This window comes from Callorhinchus milii, unplaced genomic scaffold (genome assembly GCF_018977255.1).
Source record: "Callorhinchus milii isolate IMCB2004 unplaced genomic scaffold, IMCB_Cmil_1.0 Scaffold2, whole genome shotgun sequence".
Taxonomy (NCBI): domain Eukaryota; kingdom Metazoa; phylum Chordata; class Chondrichthyes; order Chimaeriformes; family Callorhinchidae; genus Callorhinchus; species Callorhinchus milii.
Genome location: NW_024704743.1, coordinates 71,901,720 through 71,917,747, shown reverse-complemented (window position 1 = coordinate 71,917,747; position 16,028 = coordinate 71,901,720). Strand labels below are relative to the sequence as shown.

Below are 16,028 nucleotides of genomic sequence, written 5' to 3'. Positions count from 1 at the left end.
AAAGACTCCAACGGAAGCAGGCTGCAAACTATAGTTTTCAAGAGAGCAATGCAAGTTGATCTAATGATTACTGTCATTCAACGAGGCAAAAGGCAAAAGGCATTGCAACCTTCTTAAAAGGGAAACAATGCATCAGATTCACTCAGCATACACCCACCTTGCACAAACTTCTAAAACACATGTTACATTTTTCTATAAAATAAGGAACACTGGAATATTGGATAATGTAACAGAACCAGGAATAAAATCAAAAATTGGGCATTTAATTCATGGCTGTTTGTGGGAAACTGTTGTATGCAAATAGGCTGACACATTCACCTACAAAATACAGTCACTTTATTGTACATCCTGTGAAGCACTTTGAGATATCTTCCTGACATGAAAGGCACCTATACCAAATCAAGCATTTTTATTATAATGTAGACTGCCATTCCAGTGCAGGGGAGGGGATGCTGTCAAAGTGGGTGAGACACTGAACCCTCTTCCTGTTCTTCACATGGACATTAAAGATCTTATGACACTATTCAAAAGAGAAATGGTTCTCTTGGTAACGAAACCTCAATATTGATTTGTAATCATTTCATGACTCTTTGCAGAATTTTGCCACGTAAAAAAGGTTGCTTAGTTTTCCTAAATAGTACATTTGATGATGATTCCTGTAAAGTGATTTTCAGATGTTATGACAGGATAAGGCACTGGAAGCTAGCTTACAATCGGGTTTTTAAGACCTAAGCATGTTATCATCTAACCATTGCTTCTCAGTTCACTTTATCTTTCAACAACAACAAAATTACATTTGTATAGCGCCTTTCATGTCAGGAGGACATCCCAAGGCGCTGGAAAACGTGTGCTGACAATAGAAGAAAAAAGACTGAAGCATAACTGCAGAACAACAATAACTTGCATTTATATAGGACCCATCACACGGGATAGCGTTCCGGAGCACTTTAAATGTGTTTCTGTTCCTCCCCACAGGCCTTTAACCTTCAAACAGGTTTTCTCAGTAAAACCAAAGGAAACATAAACATAGCAATCTATTTCTTTCCAAAGCGTTAATGATGTATATCTGCTTTTGTGACTGAGACCATCATATTTTCCCGGAAATGTCACCATTTTGAGTAGTATAATCATTGTGTTTGATGTAGTATCTTATCAAATTGAAGTATCTCAAAGCAATTCGTAGAAATTACTGTAAAGTGTACTGACTATATTTTGTAGATGAACACAGCAGCCAGTTTGCTCGCAGCAATGTCTCACAGTTATATGGACATGTTCTCGAGTTGTGGACAGGAAGATGGTGGCAATACTCCCATGCATTTCATGCTGAGCTTTGTTGCCCACCAGGAAGCTGCAGGTAATTCCTAGTACATACCATCCACCCTAGTGAGGGCTCAAACCCAAGCTTGTCAGATCTCAAATAACCAACTAGTAACTGTCCTCCTTGGGAGGGTGGGGGGAGGTAAGCGGGGTCTACGTGGAGCTGAGTTGACTCCAAGGTGGCCAGTTTGACAGTGGAATGTCAGAATCAAGCCAGGCCTCGGGGGCAGGCTCGATAGTCCAGTTCCTGAGCCAAACGGGTCTGCAGCATTCCAGGGCACAGCCAACCTGGCTCATCGGCAAGACTTGGAAGGGCAGACCAGTCACTGGATGCAGGGAATCCTTCCACTCAGCTCCTGCTGACCCTGCAAGCTGAAGCCCTAATGGGTAGAGTGGTCCTAGGTGGACAAGCAGAGGGGAAAGCTTGCCAGACAATGTTAACAAAGGCAAGCTATGCGGTTTTAGCTGGTTAAACTCCAGCAGTACCCCAATGCACACCATACGATCCCCAAGCCTTGGGTCTTGCCAATTTGCGCCTAATACTTTCCGGAATTAGGTAAGCAGCATGCATCCCTCTGGGGAGAGAGCGCGTAATCCATTCCTACAATCTATCTTTAGAATTTCCAAGTGTAGGTGAGATGCATGAAAATATCAGCTTAGTTTGGATACTCTTAAATATGGTGATGGGTTTCCGCATGTTTCAGATGAACAGCTGATTCCCCCCCAAAAAACAGCCATGAGTGAAAGACCAATTTTATTTGGGGATTGTTAATACTTCAGAGTAAGACATGGAATAAAGGTTATTCATGAGTATTTTTTAAAAAAATACATTTTATTTGTAGGTGAACAAAAAGTCTATGTGTTGAGTGAATTACTGCCTTGTAAACGCTTCACTATTGACCTTTTAGAACAAATTAAGTCACTCCCTTCCACCGTTGACGCTAGCAGAGTTTCCATGCATCAAAAATTCCACAAATCCAGTTAAGCCTTCAATAATAATATTTGCAGTTGATACAATGACTCAACTCAGCATGTTGAAATATTTTAAGTGCTTCACACAGACTTCTGTAAAAGTGTAGTGACTGCGTATTTATTATAATATTCCTTGCATTTGATATAGAGCCGTTCACAACAGAAGGACATCTCAAAATGCTTCAAAGATATATTCTAACAGGCAATGACTGTGTATTACAATCCTACTTGAAAAAAGAGGGGTGTTTCTCCCGTGTCCTCGGCAACAAACCTCAGATAAAACTGATCATTCAGTTCATGGCTCTTTGTGTTGTGTGCAGACTGGTTCCCGTGCTTGCCTACAAAATTCACAGTCAGTCTGGTGAAGTGCTTTGAAACATCCTCTTGACGTGAAAGGCACTGTAGTATATCAAATGCAAGGATTAATTATAATTGTAATTCACTGCTGGCATTGGTGAGGGTGCAAAGGAGATTTACCAGGATGGTACCAGGAATGAGGGACTTCAGTTATCAGGAGAGGCTAGAGAAACTAGGATTATTCTCCTTGGAGCAGAGAAGGTTAAGAGGAGACTTAATAAAAGTTTTCAAAATCATGAGGGGATTCAATAGGCTGAACAAGGAGAAACTATTTCCACTGGCGGGTGGGTCGGTAACTTGAGGACACCAATTTAAAATAGTTGTCAAAAGAAACAGAGGGGAGGTGAGGAAAAATGTTTTCACACAGCGTGTTGTTTGGAACTGGAATGCATTTCCTTAAAGGGTGGTAGAAGTCGATTCGATAACAACTGTTAAGAGAGAAGTAGATAATTATTTGCGGAGGCCAAGTTTGCAGGGCTATGGGGAGAGAGCGGGGGAGTGGGATTGATTTGGATAGCTCTTTTCAAAGAGCCGGCACAGACACGATGGGCCGAATGTCCTCCTTCTGTGCTGTATAATTCTATGATTCTAGTCTTCAGCATCCAAATACAAGATTGTTCATCCTAAGGAAAGGAAGCTGATAACTCCTATAAATAAATTTTATAGACGAGGCGCAATGGGAGGGCACATCACACTGAAATTACTCAAAGGAACTCACAAAAAAAAACTAAATTGGAAAATCATGGAAATCCATAGATGGGCAAACAGCATGAGAATGAAACAGGAACCAGTTCTAAATAAAGCCATCGGCCAAAATGCTAACTGCTGATTGATGGGCTGTGAATTTCCAGCATTTGCTTTTGGCTCACAGTAATTTAAGAGTCAACATTTCCCTTTGATAATTTCTATGCAATCTGCTGCCAGACACTATTTTCTTTTGTACAGTTTTGTTTTAAACAAAAGGGACGGATGGGGAGGAGGGCTGTCAGTGTACATAATGTGGAGTCCTGTAGCTCAGTGGTTAGAGCACTCGCTTTGCAAGTGAGAGACCCGCGTTCAATTCCAGGCAGGGCGAAACCTTGGGCAAGTTTCCATACTCCACACGCCTAACAATCCCTCCAAAAGAAAAAAAAACCCAATAATAAATTGGTAATTTTCAATCCATGACTGTTTGTGGGACACTGCTGTGCGCAATTGACTGCAGCGTTCGCCCACACATATACAGTCAATTCACTTTACAGTATATTCTGTGAAGCGCTTTGGGATGTCTAGAAGACGTGAAAAGCGCTATATCAAATGCAAGGATTAGTATTATGTCTGTTCTCCAGATAAAAGGCAGACTTGGTGCGATTTATCTGTTTGAGGCTCCAGCACCTCACAGACAATCTGGACAAATTACATATTTCAGTGAAGTGCACAATAGGCATTATGCCCAGTTCTCACATCCACCAGTTTATCTTTTACTATGCCCTGCATGAGCTCACACTAACTGCCTGCATTAATGCAGGACTGAGGCATCACATGCTACAAAACAAATGAACTCTGCATCATATGACAAGAGGGGCCCAATTTTATTTGAAACATCCTCCTGTTGGCATCTGCCTTTCTGGAACCTAAGTGTATAAAACGCAGGGAAATTCCATTGAAATAATCCAAAGTTGATTGCAACAGGAAGGCCAAACCCTAACAACATCTAAATATTTCTATGAGCTCCTCCAGCATTTCAGCCAGTTTGTTCACCCAGTCTGTGCTGTATCAGTGGATCTCAGTCACGCCAGCAACAGGTTAAACTGACTCGAGAGTCCAGCTGATTCCAACAGGACAGTCAGATGCATTAATGTGAGGCTTGTACTGTACTCATTGAAAGGAAAATTATTAATTTGCAACAGCGTGGGGGTTGGGGGGGCAATAAATTGGACAGTGTTCTCTCTCCTGATCACTTTCCAGTGCCCTCTGGTGGAGGATGAATGAATTTGGGCACCAGGCTGGGTGTGTCAGAGACCCAGAATGTATTGTGGTTTGTATCTGAAAATGGTGGTGTCAAAAATAACAGAAGAAACAGGGTAACCCATGGTTCTAATAACCAGCCTAGTTTTTTTTACCATCATCTTGGTCTCTGACAGATGCAGAGGTCCATCACTATGATTAAGAGTATCCAAACCAGATTTCCACATACGTATGCCAGCTACATATGACTAGCCTTATCCAGATGCTGAATCCAGTTCTTTCATACAGACAATGCTAAGGATGGAGCTCCAGCTTTTGATTTGATGTCAGAATACATTCAGCATTTAATGTTTAACGTTTTAGCCATTTGTGCTGCTGTATGGAAATCCTACCAGGCTCTCGCAGATCAGTCTGGAAACCCTGTGATCCCTTTGGCTTGGTCCCAACAGCTTTCAATGATGCCAGCAGCCTTGTCGGTCCCCAATACATTACATTCAGATGCTATCCACTGTGCTTAACTCTTTAAGGTTGTGAAAATCCAAACACAGGAGGTTCTGCATTAAACTACGTCAGGAGAGTAATATTCAACGCACCTTATTATCCCGAGTATAAAGTGCTGGCAGATAAACACACTGACACAAACCATCCACTTATCAGCAGCTCTCTGTGTAAACCTCTATTTTCCGATATTACTATTTTTAAACAATGTAAAACGCTCACCATGTTGGTCTCAAGAAATAAAGAGGCGTTTAGGATGAATACACAATTTTCCAACCTGGTTATAATATAGCACATTATATCAGCGACTAGCATTTTCCATGATAAAGCCTGAATTTCAATGAGTTTTCAACTTACATCAGTTAATTCAGCACAGGTCAGAGATTGTAGCAGGCTCCAATGGTTCAGATACTCTAGGTAATTGCCCTTGTTGTGTCAGCCGGGTGTCTGTCACAAGCAAAAACTATCACCATGCTTAGAGAGTATTCAAACCAAACTGAGAATTCCATGCATCCCACCTACACATGGAAATTCCCATGTTTGAAATAGAATGTACACTGGAGGGATGCATTCTACTTAGCTTATTCAGAGAGTATTAGACACAGGTTGACAAGAGTCAAGGCTTCAGAGCCCCAGAGTGGGTTTGCTGGAGCTTAACCAGATTAAACCCCAAAGCTTGACACTCAAAGCACTTTCTGGCAAGCTTCCCACCTTGTTCTCCAACTAATCACCGAGTGGAATTATAGGTTATTGGAAATGCAACAACATTTAAAATTTGTGTATAATAAATCTCTGATATTAATTGATCAGTGAATAAACTACCTATTACAACAACAATAAAAACAACTTGCATTTATATAGCACCCTGTGGGCCAGCGCCATATGGAGCAACGTCTCGGAGCACTTATTAATGGTCACAGGGCAAATGAAAACAGCAGCAACAGAGGCAGTGCTCTTAGTTCCTGACCAATCTGTCTAAAGACAGTTAGCAGATCAGGAGCTAGAAAGCTACACAGCTACTGCAGGGATAATGAGGTCAAACTAACCCTGAACAGATACACCCCAGCTCAAGTCCCTATTTGTATACACCTTATAACAATAGTGCATTAATGTCATTTTGCACTTCTACATTCCCAGAAGGGAATACAGCTAGATGTCTGTGCCAGTCTAAGAATAATAAAGAGGGCATTGGAATGCATGCACATGCAAGGATAGTCTTTACAGAACCTTTCTTTTCAGGTGGGTTGGATAGAGTCCACTATAGATCATATTGTACATAGTTTACAGAGGGATTGAAGGAACGAATCTTTATCTTTGATGAATCAGGAAACAAAAGTCAATATGAGATGCAAGATAATTAAGCAATAATACTCAGATAAAATGTTTTTGAAAACTAAAATAATGAATTTCTATCCTATTGCTTTCGACAGTTCAATTTCAGATTGATCATTGCTCCAAAGGAAATGAAAATAGTGTTTGGACAACGAACTAGCTCCTATTCAGTAACTGGTTCAGTAGGGTCTTGGGGGAGGGGGGGTGGGCTTACAATAATTAGCCTCTTACTGCAGTAGGTTTTTAAATCATGTCACTGGATACAGTAGAAATGAAGACAGAAAGAAAACTGTGAAACAGGTTCAAAGGGCTGTAAAATACAGTGGCTGCGTACTTTGCAGCCAAATATAGCAGCCAATTCTGTACACAGCAATGTCCTACAAACAGCCATGAAGTGAATGACACATTTTATCTGGGTCAGGCCACTGGGAGAAACTCACTTGTTCAAATGGGACCTAGGCTGAACATCTCATCTGAAGCACAGCACCTCCAACTAAGTGTCAGCCTTGGCTGCGAGTTGAGAGACCCAATGTGGGGCTTGAACCCACAATCTTCTCACTCAAAAAGTTGATTGCAACTCACTGAACCAGGCTGATTGATATCAATCAATCAATACAGATGAAAATAAATGCACAATAAAAGCCTCATTTAATGACCTCCCATTTATTTTACTTACCACTTTTTGCCAGTTGACTCGATCCAGCTTGTCCATCAGTGAAGTGGCCATCATGAGCAGCAGGAGCAACGTCAGGAGAAAGGCACTGCAGCTTACAAACTCAAAGAAGTAGAGAGCGTTGCATTTTAGGCAATTCTGCACCAACTCCTCCAGGATAAAGGCCAGCAGTGATAAGACCTGATCAAAAATAAGAAAAGAATTTCTATGCTATTGCACACAGCAATGACCTACAAATAGTCATGATTTAAACACATGGACAGATTACCCACAGAAAGGAATGCTCAGCACAGAAATTGAGACTTCTAACTCTCCTCTGCAGCAATCTACTCCTGGACTGGAGTTCCTGAGGGTTGACAGGAATTCTAATGGGATTCCACAAGAAATATCAAAAATTAGACCTTATTTACATTGTTACAAATGTAATTTGTTGTTGTTTAGCTGTTCTCAACTGTTGGTGAAGCTTGAGAAAAGCATGACTGACCCTACAGCAAACACGTCTGCAGCGCCATCCAGTGTCTTTCCTTGGAATTCAAATACTTTGGTGGTGTACTTTGAAATTCACTCCTGACAATTTTAACCCTAATATTTGACTATCCAGTTTGGTCTGGATACTCTTAAGCATGGTGATGAGTTTCCGCATGTGCCAGACACCCGGCTGATCAAAAAAACAAACAAATAATGGGGCATTCTCTACTTAGAAGCCGGACATCCCTGTATCACCCCATCATTTCTCATAGGTCATTGTGGTCACTCGTAGTCTAACTGACAAGGTTTTTGTTCCACAAGAAAGGAAAGAAAATGGTGTAGCATGTAGCAACACAATCTGGCTATAAGCAGACAGCGCCAGACCCAACAGAAACTTTCTGCTCCCAGTGTCTATTTAAAGGAAGATTCCCACAATTCAAAGGAAGATCTGTTGCCTCTGAATGATAGGCTTGCTTGCCTTGTCAGACGAGTGAGTATTTCAGACTGTAAACTATAGCCAAGAAACAGTAAAATAAGCCTGAGAGATGGTGAAAATGCATAGCAGTTCACGATTTGAACAGAGAAAGGAGTGACTGGTCCAGATGAAGTGAAACCTGAAATGTTGTCCTATTTTGCTTTGTGGGCTGTTGTTAAGTGCTCCGGGACACTACCCCACATGAAAGGCACTAAATAAATGCAAATTGTTGTTGTGGATTTCTACCACCTCAAGTTTTACTTCAAATCATCATTAATAATAATATTTACATTCGATGTAGCACTTTTCAGATTGGGAGATATCTCAAGGTGTTTCACAGGATTTTACTGTGAAATGTAGTGACTGCATATTAAAATAGGCAAACACAGCAGTCAATTTGCAGACAGCAATATCCCACAAACAGACATGAAATTTAATCTGGGGATTATTGGGTAGGACACCGGGAAAACCTCACTTTCATTTTCAAATAGTGCCAATAGGATCTTTAAAGTCCACCTGAACAGGAGGATGGAATCTAGATTTAACATCTCATTCAAAGAGCCACACCTCCTAACAATGCAGCACATCCCAGCACTAAAGTGAAATGTCAGCCCAATCTAGTTCAAAGCTTCAACATGGGGCACAACCTACTGACTCATAGGTCTAAGTGCTACCAACTGAGCCAGGCTGACACGAAGCAACCAGAGAATACACAATCATTGTAAAGTCACCACTTTACAATATATCAGGTGAAGCTCTTCGAGATGCCTCAATGATGTGATACCAGGTTCAATCATTATTAACCAATAAAATTAGGTTGGAAGGATAAAGAGGTTCCCAAAGTGAACACAATAAGGCTAGATTGTCGGAGTTGGAGAATCGCAGCAAAACACTTTAAAGTAGCTGGTCAGACACTACTTATTTCAGCACATTCATAATTTCACAGAACTGGATTCAAATAAATTCTCACTAACATTGGGTCTTTTTTGATTTAATTTACAAAAGATTTTCAAGAAGTCAATTTATTTTACATTATTAACATACCCCATACAAATACAGTATTTCAGTAATGAAAACACACTTCCTAACTAGATCTACCTTTCTACAACAAGTTTGCATTGCCCTGATCATTATGTGATAATTTACTGGAAGCTACCCACCTTAACTGAAAAGAAGTTTTACGAGTATTGAGATGTGTATTACAGTGATGTGGTGAGTGTGATGAGTAAGGCATGTAAAAACCCTCTCAGAATAACTGTCATCACCCCTCTTGCTAAAAAAATTTCCCTGACTTTTGTGTCCTAATTACCATCCCATCTCCATCTGACCTTTCCTCTCCAAGGTATTGAAATGAGTCGTTGCTTGCCAGTTTTGCTATCCTGCACAAACACCTCCAATCTGGCTTCCGAGACTGCCCTGGTCCAAGTCACCAATGACATTCTCTCCACCTGTGACCAGGGCTCTCTCTGCCTCCTTTTCCTTCTTGACTTCTCTGATGCCTTTGACACCATTGATTATGCTATCCTTCTCCACCGGCCCTCAGACAGTTGTCTTTCTGGGTTTCAATCCTATCAATCCCAAACCTCTCCATTTCGTATCTGCTAATGACTTCTCCTCCCACTCCTGCACCGTCACTCGCGGTGTTTCTCAGGCTTCTATCATCAGTCCTCTCCTCTTTAATATCTACATGCTCCCACTCGGCAATGTCATCTGCAGACATGGGGTTAACTTCCAATGTAAGTTGATGACATCCAACTCTATCTCTCTGCCTCCAGCCTCGATTCCAGGACCACTGCTGTTCTGACCGATTACTTGCCGAAGATTAAGTCCTGGAGGAGAGCTAACTTTCTCCATTGAATGTCGACAAGACAGAGGATCTCCTTCTTGGCTCCTGTCACTGCCTGAGAGAATCAAGCTACATGGATGCACATTCCACCTCATTCAGGTGAGAGACCTGAGTTCAATTCCAGGCAGGGCGAAACCTTGGGCAAGTTTCCTTACTCCACACGCCTAATAATAATCCCTCCAAAACCCAAAACAATAATAAATTGGTCATTTTCAATCCATTTCTGTTTGTGGGACATTGCTGTGCGCAATTGGCTGCCGCGTTCGCCCACAAATATACAGTCAATTCACTTTACAGTATATTCTGTGCAGCGCTTCTGTGAAGACGTGAAAAGCGCTATATCAAATGCAAGGATTATTATTATTATTATAGAGCCAGTGCATAACCTCTGAGGAATCTCAGTGTCTTGTTCGACTCTCAACTGTCCTTTAAACCTCAATCCGTGCTCTGGCCCGTGCTTTCCCCCATCTTAACAACACTGCCCACCTCCACCACTACCTCTCCCACTGGGCTACCAAGACCCTTACCTATGCTTTTATCATGTCCAAGCTTGACTATGTCAACTCTCTGCTCACCGGGCTTCCAACTCTTCCCTCCACAATCTATAAACCCTTCAGAGCTCTGTAACATGTGTTCTATCTCAAACCAAGCTCCGTGAACCTACCACTTCATTGGTTTTCCACCCCCACAGGATTGCGTTCCAGATACTCAGCCTCACATTTAAAACCCTCCACGGATTTGCTCCACCTCACCTCTGGGACCTTCTTAAACCCTACTAACCTGCCCACTCCTTCTGCTCGGCAGGCACTGACCAACTAGTGCAATTAGGATATACTGTAACATGCTGTGTCTGTGTATTTTGAAGACGATACCGACAGGTGGATGTTTCAAAGAGATGGGTTGATGGACAGGCAGACGGGAACTTGGGGTGTGTTGATATGACAGGTGGCTGGTACAATAGGAGTGCATACTTACTATAGTCATTACATGTTGTAACAACAACAACAAAATTACATTTGTATAGCGCCTTTCACGTTAGGAGGACGTCCCAAGACGGTCAGTGTTTCGCACCCGAGCTGCAGGTCAGGATTGGGGAGGGTGGAGGGCAGGGGGTAATGAGGGTGACTGATGGCACAATCAAAGAGGAGGGTCTTGAGACGGCTTTCAAGATGAGGACCAGGATCTTAAGCTGTGTGTGATGGGAAGCCAGTGGAGTCGGGCGAGAATGTGGATGATGGGGTCACTGAGCCTAGTGCGGGAGAGGACACAGGCTGCAGAGTTCTGGATGATCTGCAGCCTATGGAGGGAGGAGTTGGGGAGGTCAGCGAGCAAGTAGTTGAGCCTGGATGCTCTAAAAAGTTGCGATAAATGTTAAATATTGCAGTTTCTGCAAGAAAATGGCAGCCCTTGATTTTTTAAACAAACGTAGCTATGGGTAAAATTGATGATAAAAATTAAATTAAAATTGATAACAACAACAACAACAACAACAACAAGATTCCATTTATAGAGCGCCTTTCACGTCAGGAGGACGTCCCAAGGCGCTGCACAGTTGGGTCATGACCCGAGCAGGGGGGAAATGGTCAGGGTGAGGGAAGGGAGGGAGCAAGGAGGGGGGAAATGGTGAGGGGAGGGAGGAAGAGAGTCGAGAGGGGAGCTGAAGGCACGGTCAAAGAGAAAGGTTTTGAGACCGGCCTTGAAGGAGGAAAGGGAGGAAGCGGCGAAGGCACTGGGGGATGGAGTTCCAGAGCCTCGGGGCTGAGAGGCTGAAGGCCCGACCACCGATGGTAGGGCGGTTGGGGCGGGGGACGTGGAGCAGACCGGAGCCAGAGGAACGGAGGGTACGGGCAGGTAGGTAGGGGGATAGTAGGTTGGAGAGGTAGGAGGGAGCAAGGCCGTGAATGGCCTTGTAGGTGAGGATGAGGATCTTGAAATCAATCCTCTGGGGGATGGGGAGCCAGTGGAGGCGAGCGAGGGTGGGAGTGATGTGGTCCCGAAGCCTGGTGCGGGACAGTACACGAGCTGCAGAGTTCTGAATGACCTGCAGCTTGTGGAGGGAGGTGGCGGGAAGGCCGGCGAGGAGAGAGTTCCCATAGTCCAGCCTTGAGGTGACAAAGGCGTGGACCAGGGTTTCAGCAGCGTGAGGGGTGAGGTAGTGCCGTAGTCTGGCGATGTTCCGGAGGTGATGGAAGGCGGTGCCAGTTGTGGTGCGGATGTGAGGGAGAAAGGACAGCTCAGGGTCGAACAAAACGCCGAGGTTCCTGACTGGCTTTGAGAGGTGGAGAGTGCAGCCTTGGATGCTGATGGTGTCAGCGCCTGAGGTGCGGAGGCGCTGACGTGAGCCAATCAGGAGGGCCTCGGTTTTTCGCACGTTGAGCTGAAGAAAGTTGTCTCTCGTCCAGGACTCGATGTCGGACAGGCAGGCTGTCAGGACATCGGTGGTCGTGGAGTTGAGAGTAGAGGAGGAAAGGTAGAGTTGGGTGTCATCCGCATACATGTGGAAGTTAACTCCATGTCTGCGGATGATGTCACCAAGGGGGAGCATATAGAGGGTGAAGAGGAGGGGACCGAGGACAGAGCCCTGAGGGACACCACATGAGACAGTACGGGGGGTGGAGGAGAAGCCATTCGTTGAGACAAAGTGAAGACGGTGAGAAAGGTACGACCTAAACCATTCAAGGACAGTGCCTTGAAGGTTGAGGTGGGAGGACAAGCGGTGGAGTAGGATAGCGTGGTCGACCGTATCGAATGCTGCCGATAGGTCGAGGAGGACGAGGAGACAGAGGGAGCCCTGGTCACAGATGGTCAGGATATCATTGGTGACCTTGACCAGGGCAGTTTCTGTGCTATGGGCAGCACGGAAACCTGACTGAAGGGGTTCAAAAAGAGAATGGGTGGAAAGGAAAGAGCGCAGTTGGGAGGCGACAACTCTTTCCAAGACCTTGGAGAGAAAGGGGAGGTTGGAGATGGGCCGGTAGCTTGATAGCTGCGACGCATCAAGGGAGGGTTTTTTCAGGGTGGGCGTGATGATGGCAGTTTTTAATGGAATGGGGACAGAGCCAGAGGAGAGGGACAGGTTGATGATGTCAGTGATATGTGGGGCAAGAAAGTGGAGCTGGGAGATAAGGAGTGGAGTGGGGATGGGGTCAAGGGAGCAGGTGGTTGGTTTTAGGGATAGGATGAGTTCAGTGACAGAGGGTGGGGAAACGGGTACGAAGGTGTGTAGGGGAGGATGGGTAGGAGTCGGAGTGTGGGAGGGAAGGGGTGGGTGGTGGGTGGAAGTTGGAGGGGAAGTGACCGCGGAGCGGATTCCCTTGATCTTGGATTCAAGGAAATCCAGCATCTCCTCGCAGTGAAGGTTGGAGGAGATGACCTGCGCGGGGTGGCGGGGGGGACGGAGGAGTCGGGTTGTGGTGGAAAACAGTAGCCTGGGGTTGTTCTTCGCCTCCAGGATTATCCTGGAGTAGAAGGACGACTTGGCCGAGGCTAGAGTGGAGCGGTAAATTTTGAGGAGGTCCAGCCAGATTTGTCGGTGGACCGTTAGGCCAGATTTGACACAGGTGCGTTCAGCAGCCCGCACCTGGCTTTTCAGTGAGCGGAGGTGGGTGGTGTACCAGGGGGAGGAGCGGGAGTAGGAGACAGTAACAAATGAATGTCACATATAAAAATGAGTAGAAAAAGGCAGAAAAACCTATTTCTGTGCTGTTCTATGATTCTATTTTCCTGCTGCATTTAGAATTCCCTTGTAATCAGAATTTTATAGGAAACCAGCAAACATCACCATTGGCTCAGCATCGTGCTATGCCACTATTAAGCGCTCCAAGACGCTACGCTGGTGAAAGGCGTTATATTAAAGCAAGTTATTGTTAACTGAAATCCTCCTGAATAACATGCTGGAATTTTGCAAAGGGAAGGAAATGCAAAATTATTCAATATTTCCCCCAAAAAGCTGTAGAAATTCCCCACCCCACAAACGTTAAAACTAAGAGACATTAAAGGTTATAGATGAATCAGGAGCTCTATAAAATACCACAATTCCCTTTTGTGGTTGAACTCTAAACTGAAATCTGCACTTGGCCTTTGAACAGCTGCCAAACTGACTGAACCGTAGACTGATTTTGCAACTGCTCAATCCTGTCCTCCAGTCAGAAAAATGGATACACTTTCAAGAAAGCTCAAGCTCTTAATAGGCACAGAGTTTACAGGAAGCAAATGTCGTTGGGAGTTATATCTTTACTTCCTGCTGGCATAAACATATGAAAACTATCTCAAAATGGATTCAGCGAAAAACAGCATTCAGAATCCCTTTTCACATGAGGGAGCGGGGAAGTGAAAGGTACGGGAGGGAGAAAGCTGTGGAATATACCCGGCCCCCAACCCCATTCTCCAATCTCCAATTAGTTAACATTGCTTCAAGTGAAACAACATTATTACATATTATTAAACAGCACTGCTGCAGCTCCTCTGCTGGGCAGGAATGTTATTTCGCTTAACCTCAGACACCTCTTCAATTAGACAAAATGTCAGTTCTCAATGTGTCCGTCTTAACTGGCTTGCACTGTATTGCCCCTCATGCAAGGTGGAGTCTCGGAGTACTGACGGCAGTTTTTTTTAATGTCCTGGTCAACAAATCCTCCAATTACATCGGTCATTCAATTGGCTCAGAAATTGGCAAAATTTTTGGTAAACCCCCATAGTGCAAAATAATATTTTTTGTACATATAAAAATGTAGAATTGCAATGGATTTGCTCCCAAAATAGGATTTAGGAGAGAAAGATGCGACAATGCTAAACATAGGTCACACCTTGTTGACCAATGCAGTCCGCCTTTCCTTACCAACTAGAAGGTCAGATTAACCTCTTTGCTAATGCACTAGCTGTTTCTTGCTGTGTTTATGTTGAGAGAACTTGTGCTTGATGCAAGGCTGGAAGCCAATGTGGACTAGCACCATAGCACGTGAGCAGCTTGCCCAATCCTACAAAACTGGTGACAATGTGTCAGAGTGATTCTTATTTTATTTTGGTCAGCCAAGTTTCTGATACATGGGGAAACCCATCATCATGACGTGTATATTAGCCACCGAAACATAACAGCTGTGCATACGCAGGCGTGTGCTTTTGTTTTTGTTTTTATTAAATACATAAAGGTCTCTACACATCAGTGATTGTGAAAATGCTTCTCTGGCCTGTACAGAGTTGAGTCGGGACTCTCCTCGCTGCATGATCAAATCTAAGAGGCACAGATTGATCAAAAGTACTAGCTTCTTTTAGTGCCACATGCTTCCCTCTGCTCAAGGCAGCAACATTGCTTTTGTCAGTTTATTGCCAACACTGAACAAGCCAACTGTGGCAACCAATCAATATAAACAGGAGCGGAGGGGACATTGGATAATGGTCACTCAGTGCTCCAGCCCAGCTGCTGGGGCACAGGAACAGCTTATTTCAATCTAACAGTTCCTAACTCCCTTTCTGAAGTTTTTTCAAAAAATGTAATCATGTTGTGAATTAAGAAACTATCCTCAGTGCTGTATTTTAAGGCCATTTTGAACTCACTTCTTGGTTTAGTTTGATCTGGTTTTATGTACAATTCCTCCCTGCCCCCCTACTCAGACTCTCCTAATGAGTAAAAAAATTCCACTACTATATATATATATATACACACACAAAAAAAAAAACTTTTTTAAAACCACCATTGTTGGGGCTTTCTACTGGAAAACTTTTTTTTAAAAAGTGAGACCACTTTGGTCGGAGATTGTTTTCACAATTAATGCCGAGTAGAGCACAGAACAAACCACTTATGTGTTTTTTTGCCTATGACATGGGGCAATTCAAAGAAATCCCACTTCCTCATGAAACACAGGATGTAACTTCTGTTCTGGGAAGAACTGGCTGGCTAAAATACAGAAGCTATATGCTCAATTTCTGGGATGATCACTTTGGGTAATAAAGCATTTGCACTACAGGGTATATATGGGATAAATTTGATGGCCCCAGCATCTGAGGACATGGCAAAGCCTCAAATCTTGGTTAATCTCCAATGGGTTATCAGCAACTTCCTGCCAATTCTGGTGGGGACTTCCTGCAGTTATTTTGGAGGCCTGAACAAATAAAGTCATGAACTACAAACACTTTGTAGTGAGTTC

The 16,028-nt window shown here is 43.7% G+C and overlaps 1 protein-coding gene across 1 annotated transcript in view; it reads right to left on the bottom strand.

The window, feature by feature from the left end:
* cmtm6 (CKLF-like MARVEL transmembrane domain containing 6) overlaps positions 1-16,028 on the bottom strand; it is a 34,467-nt gene that overhangs the window by 8,467 nt on the left and 9,972 nt on the right. Inside the window, exon 3 of the mRNA XM_042346810.1 lies at positions 7,100-7,276. Within this exon, the coding sequence (XP_042202744.1) occupies positions 7,100-7,276 (177 nt within the window). The remainder of the gene's footprint in view (positions 1-7,099; positions 7,277-16,028) is intronic.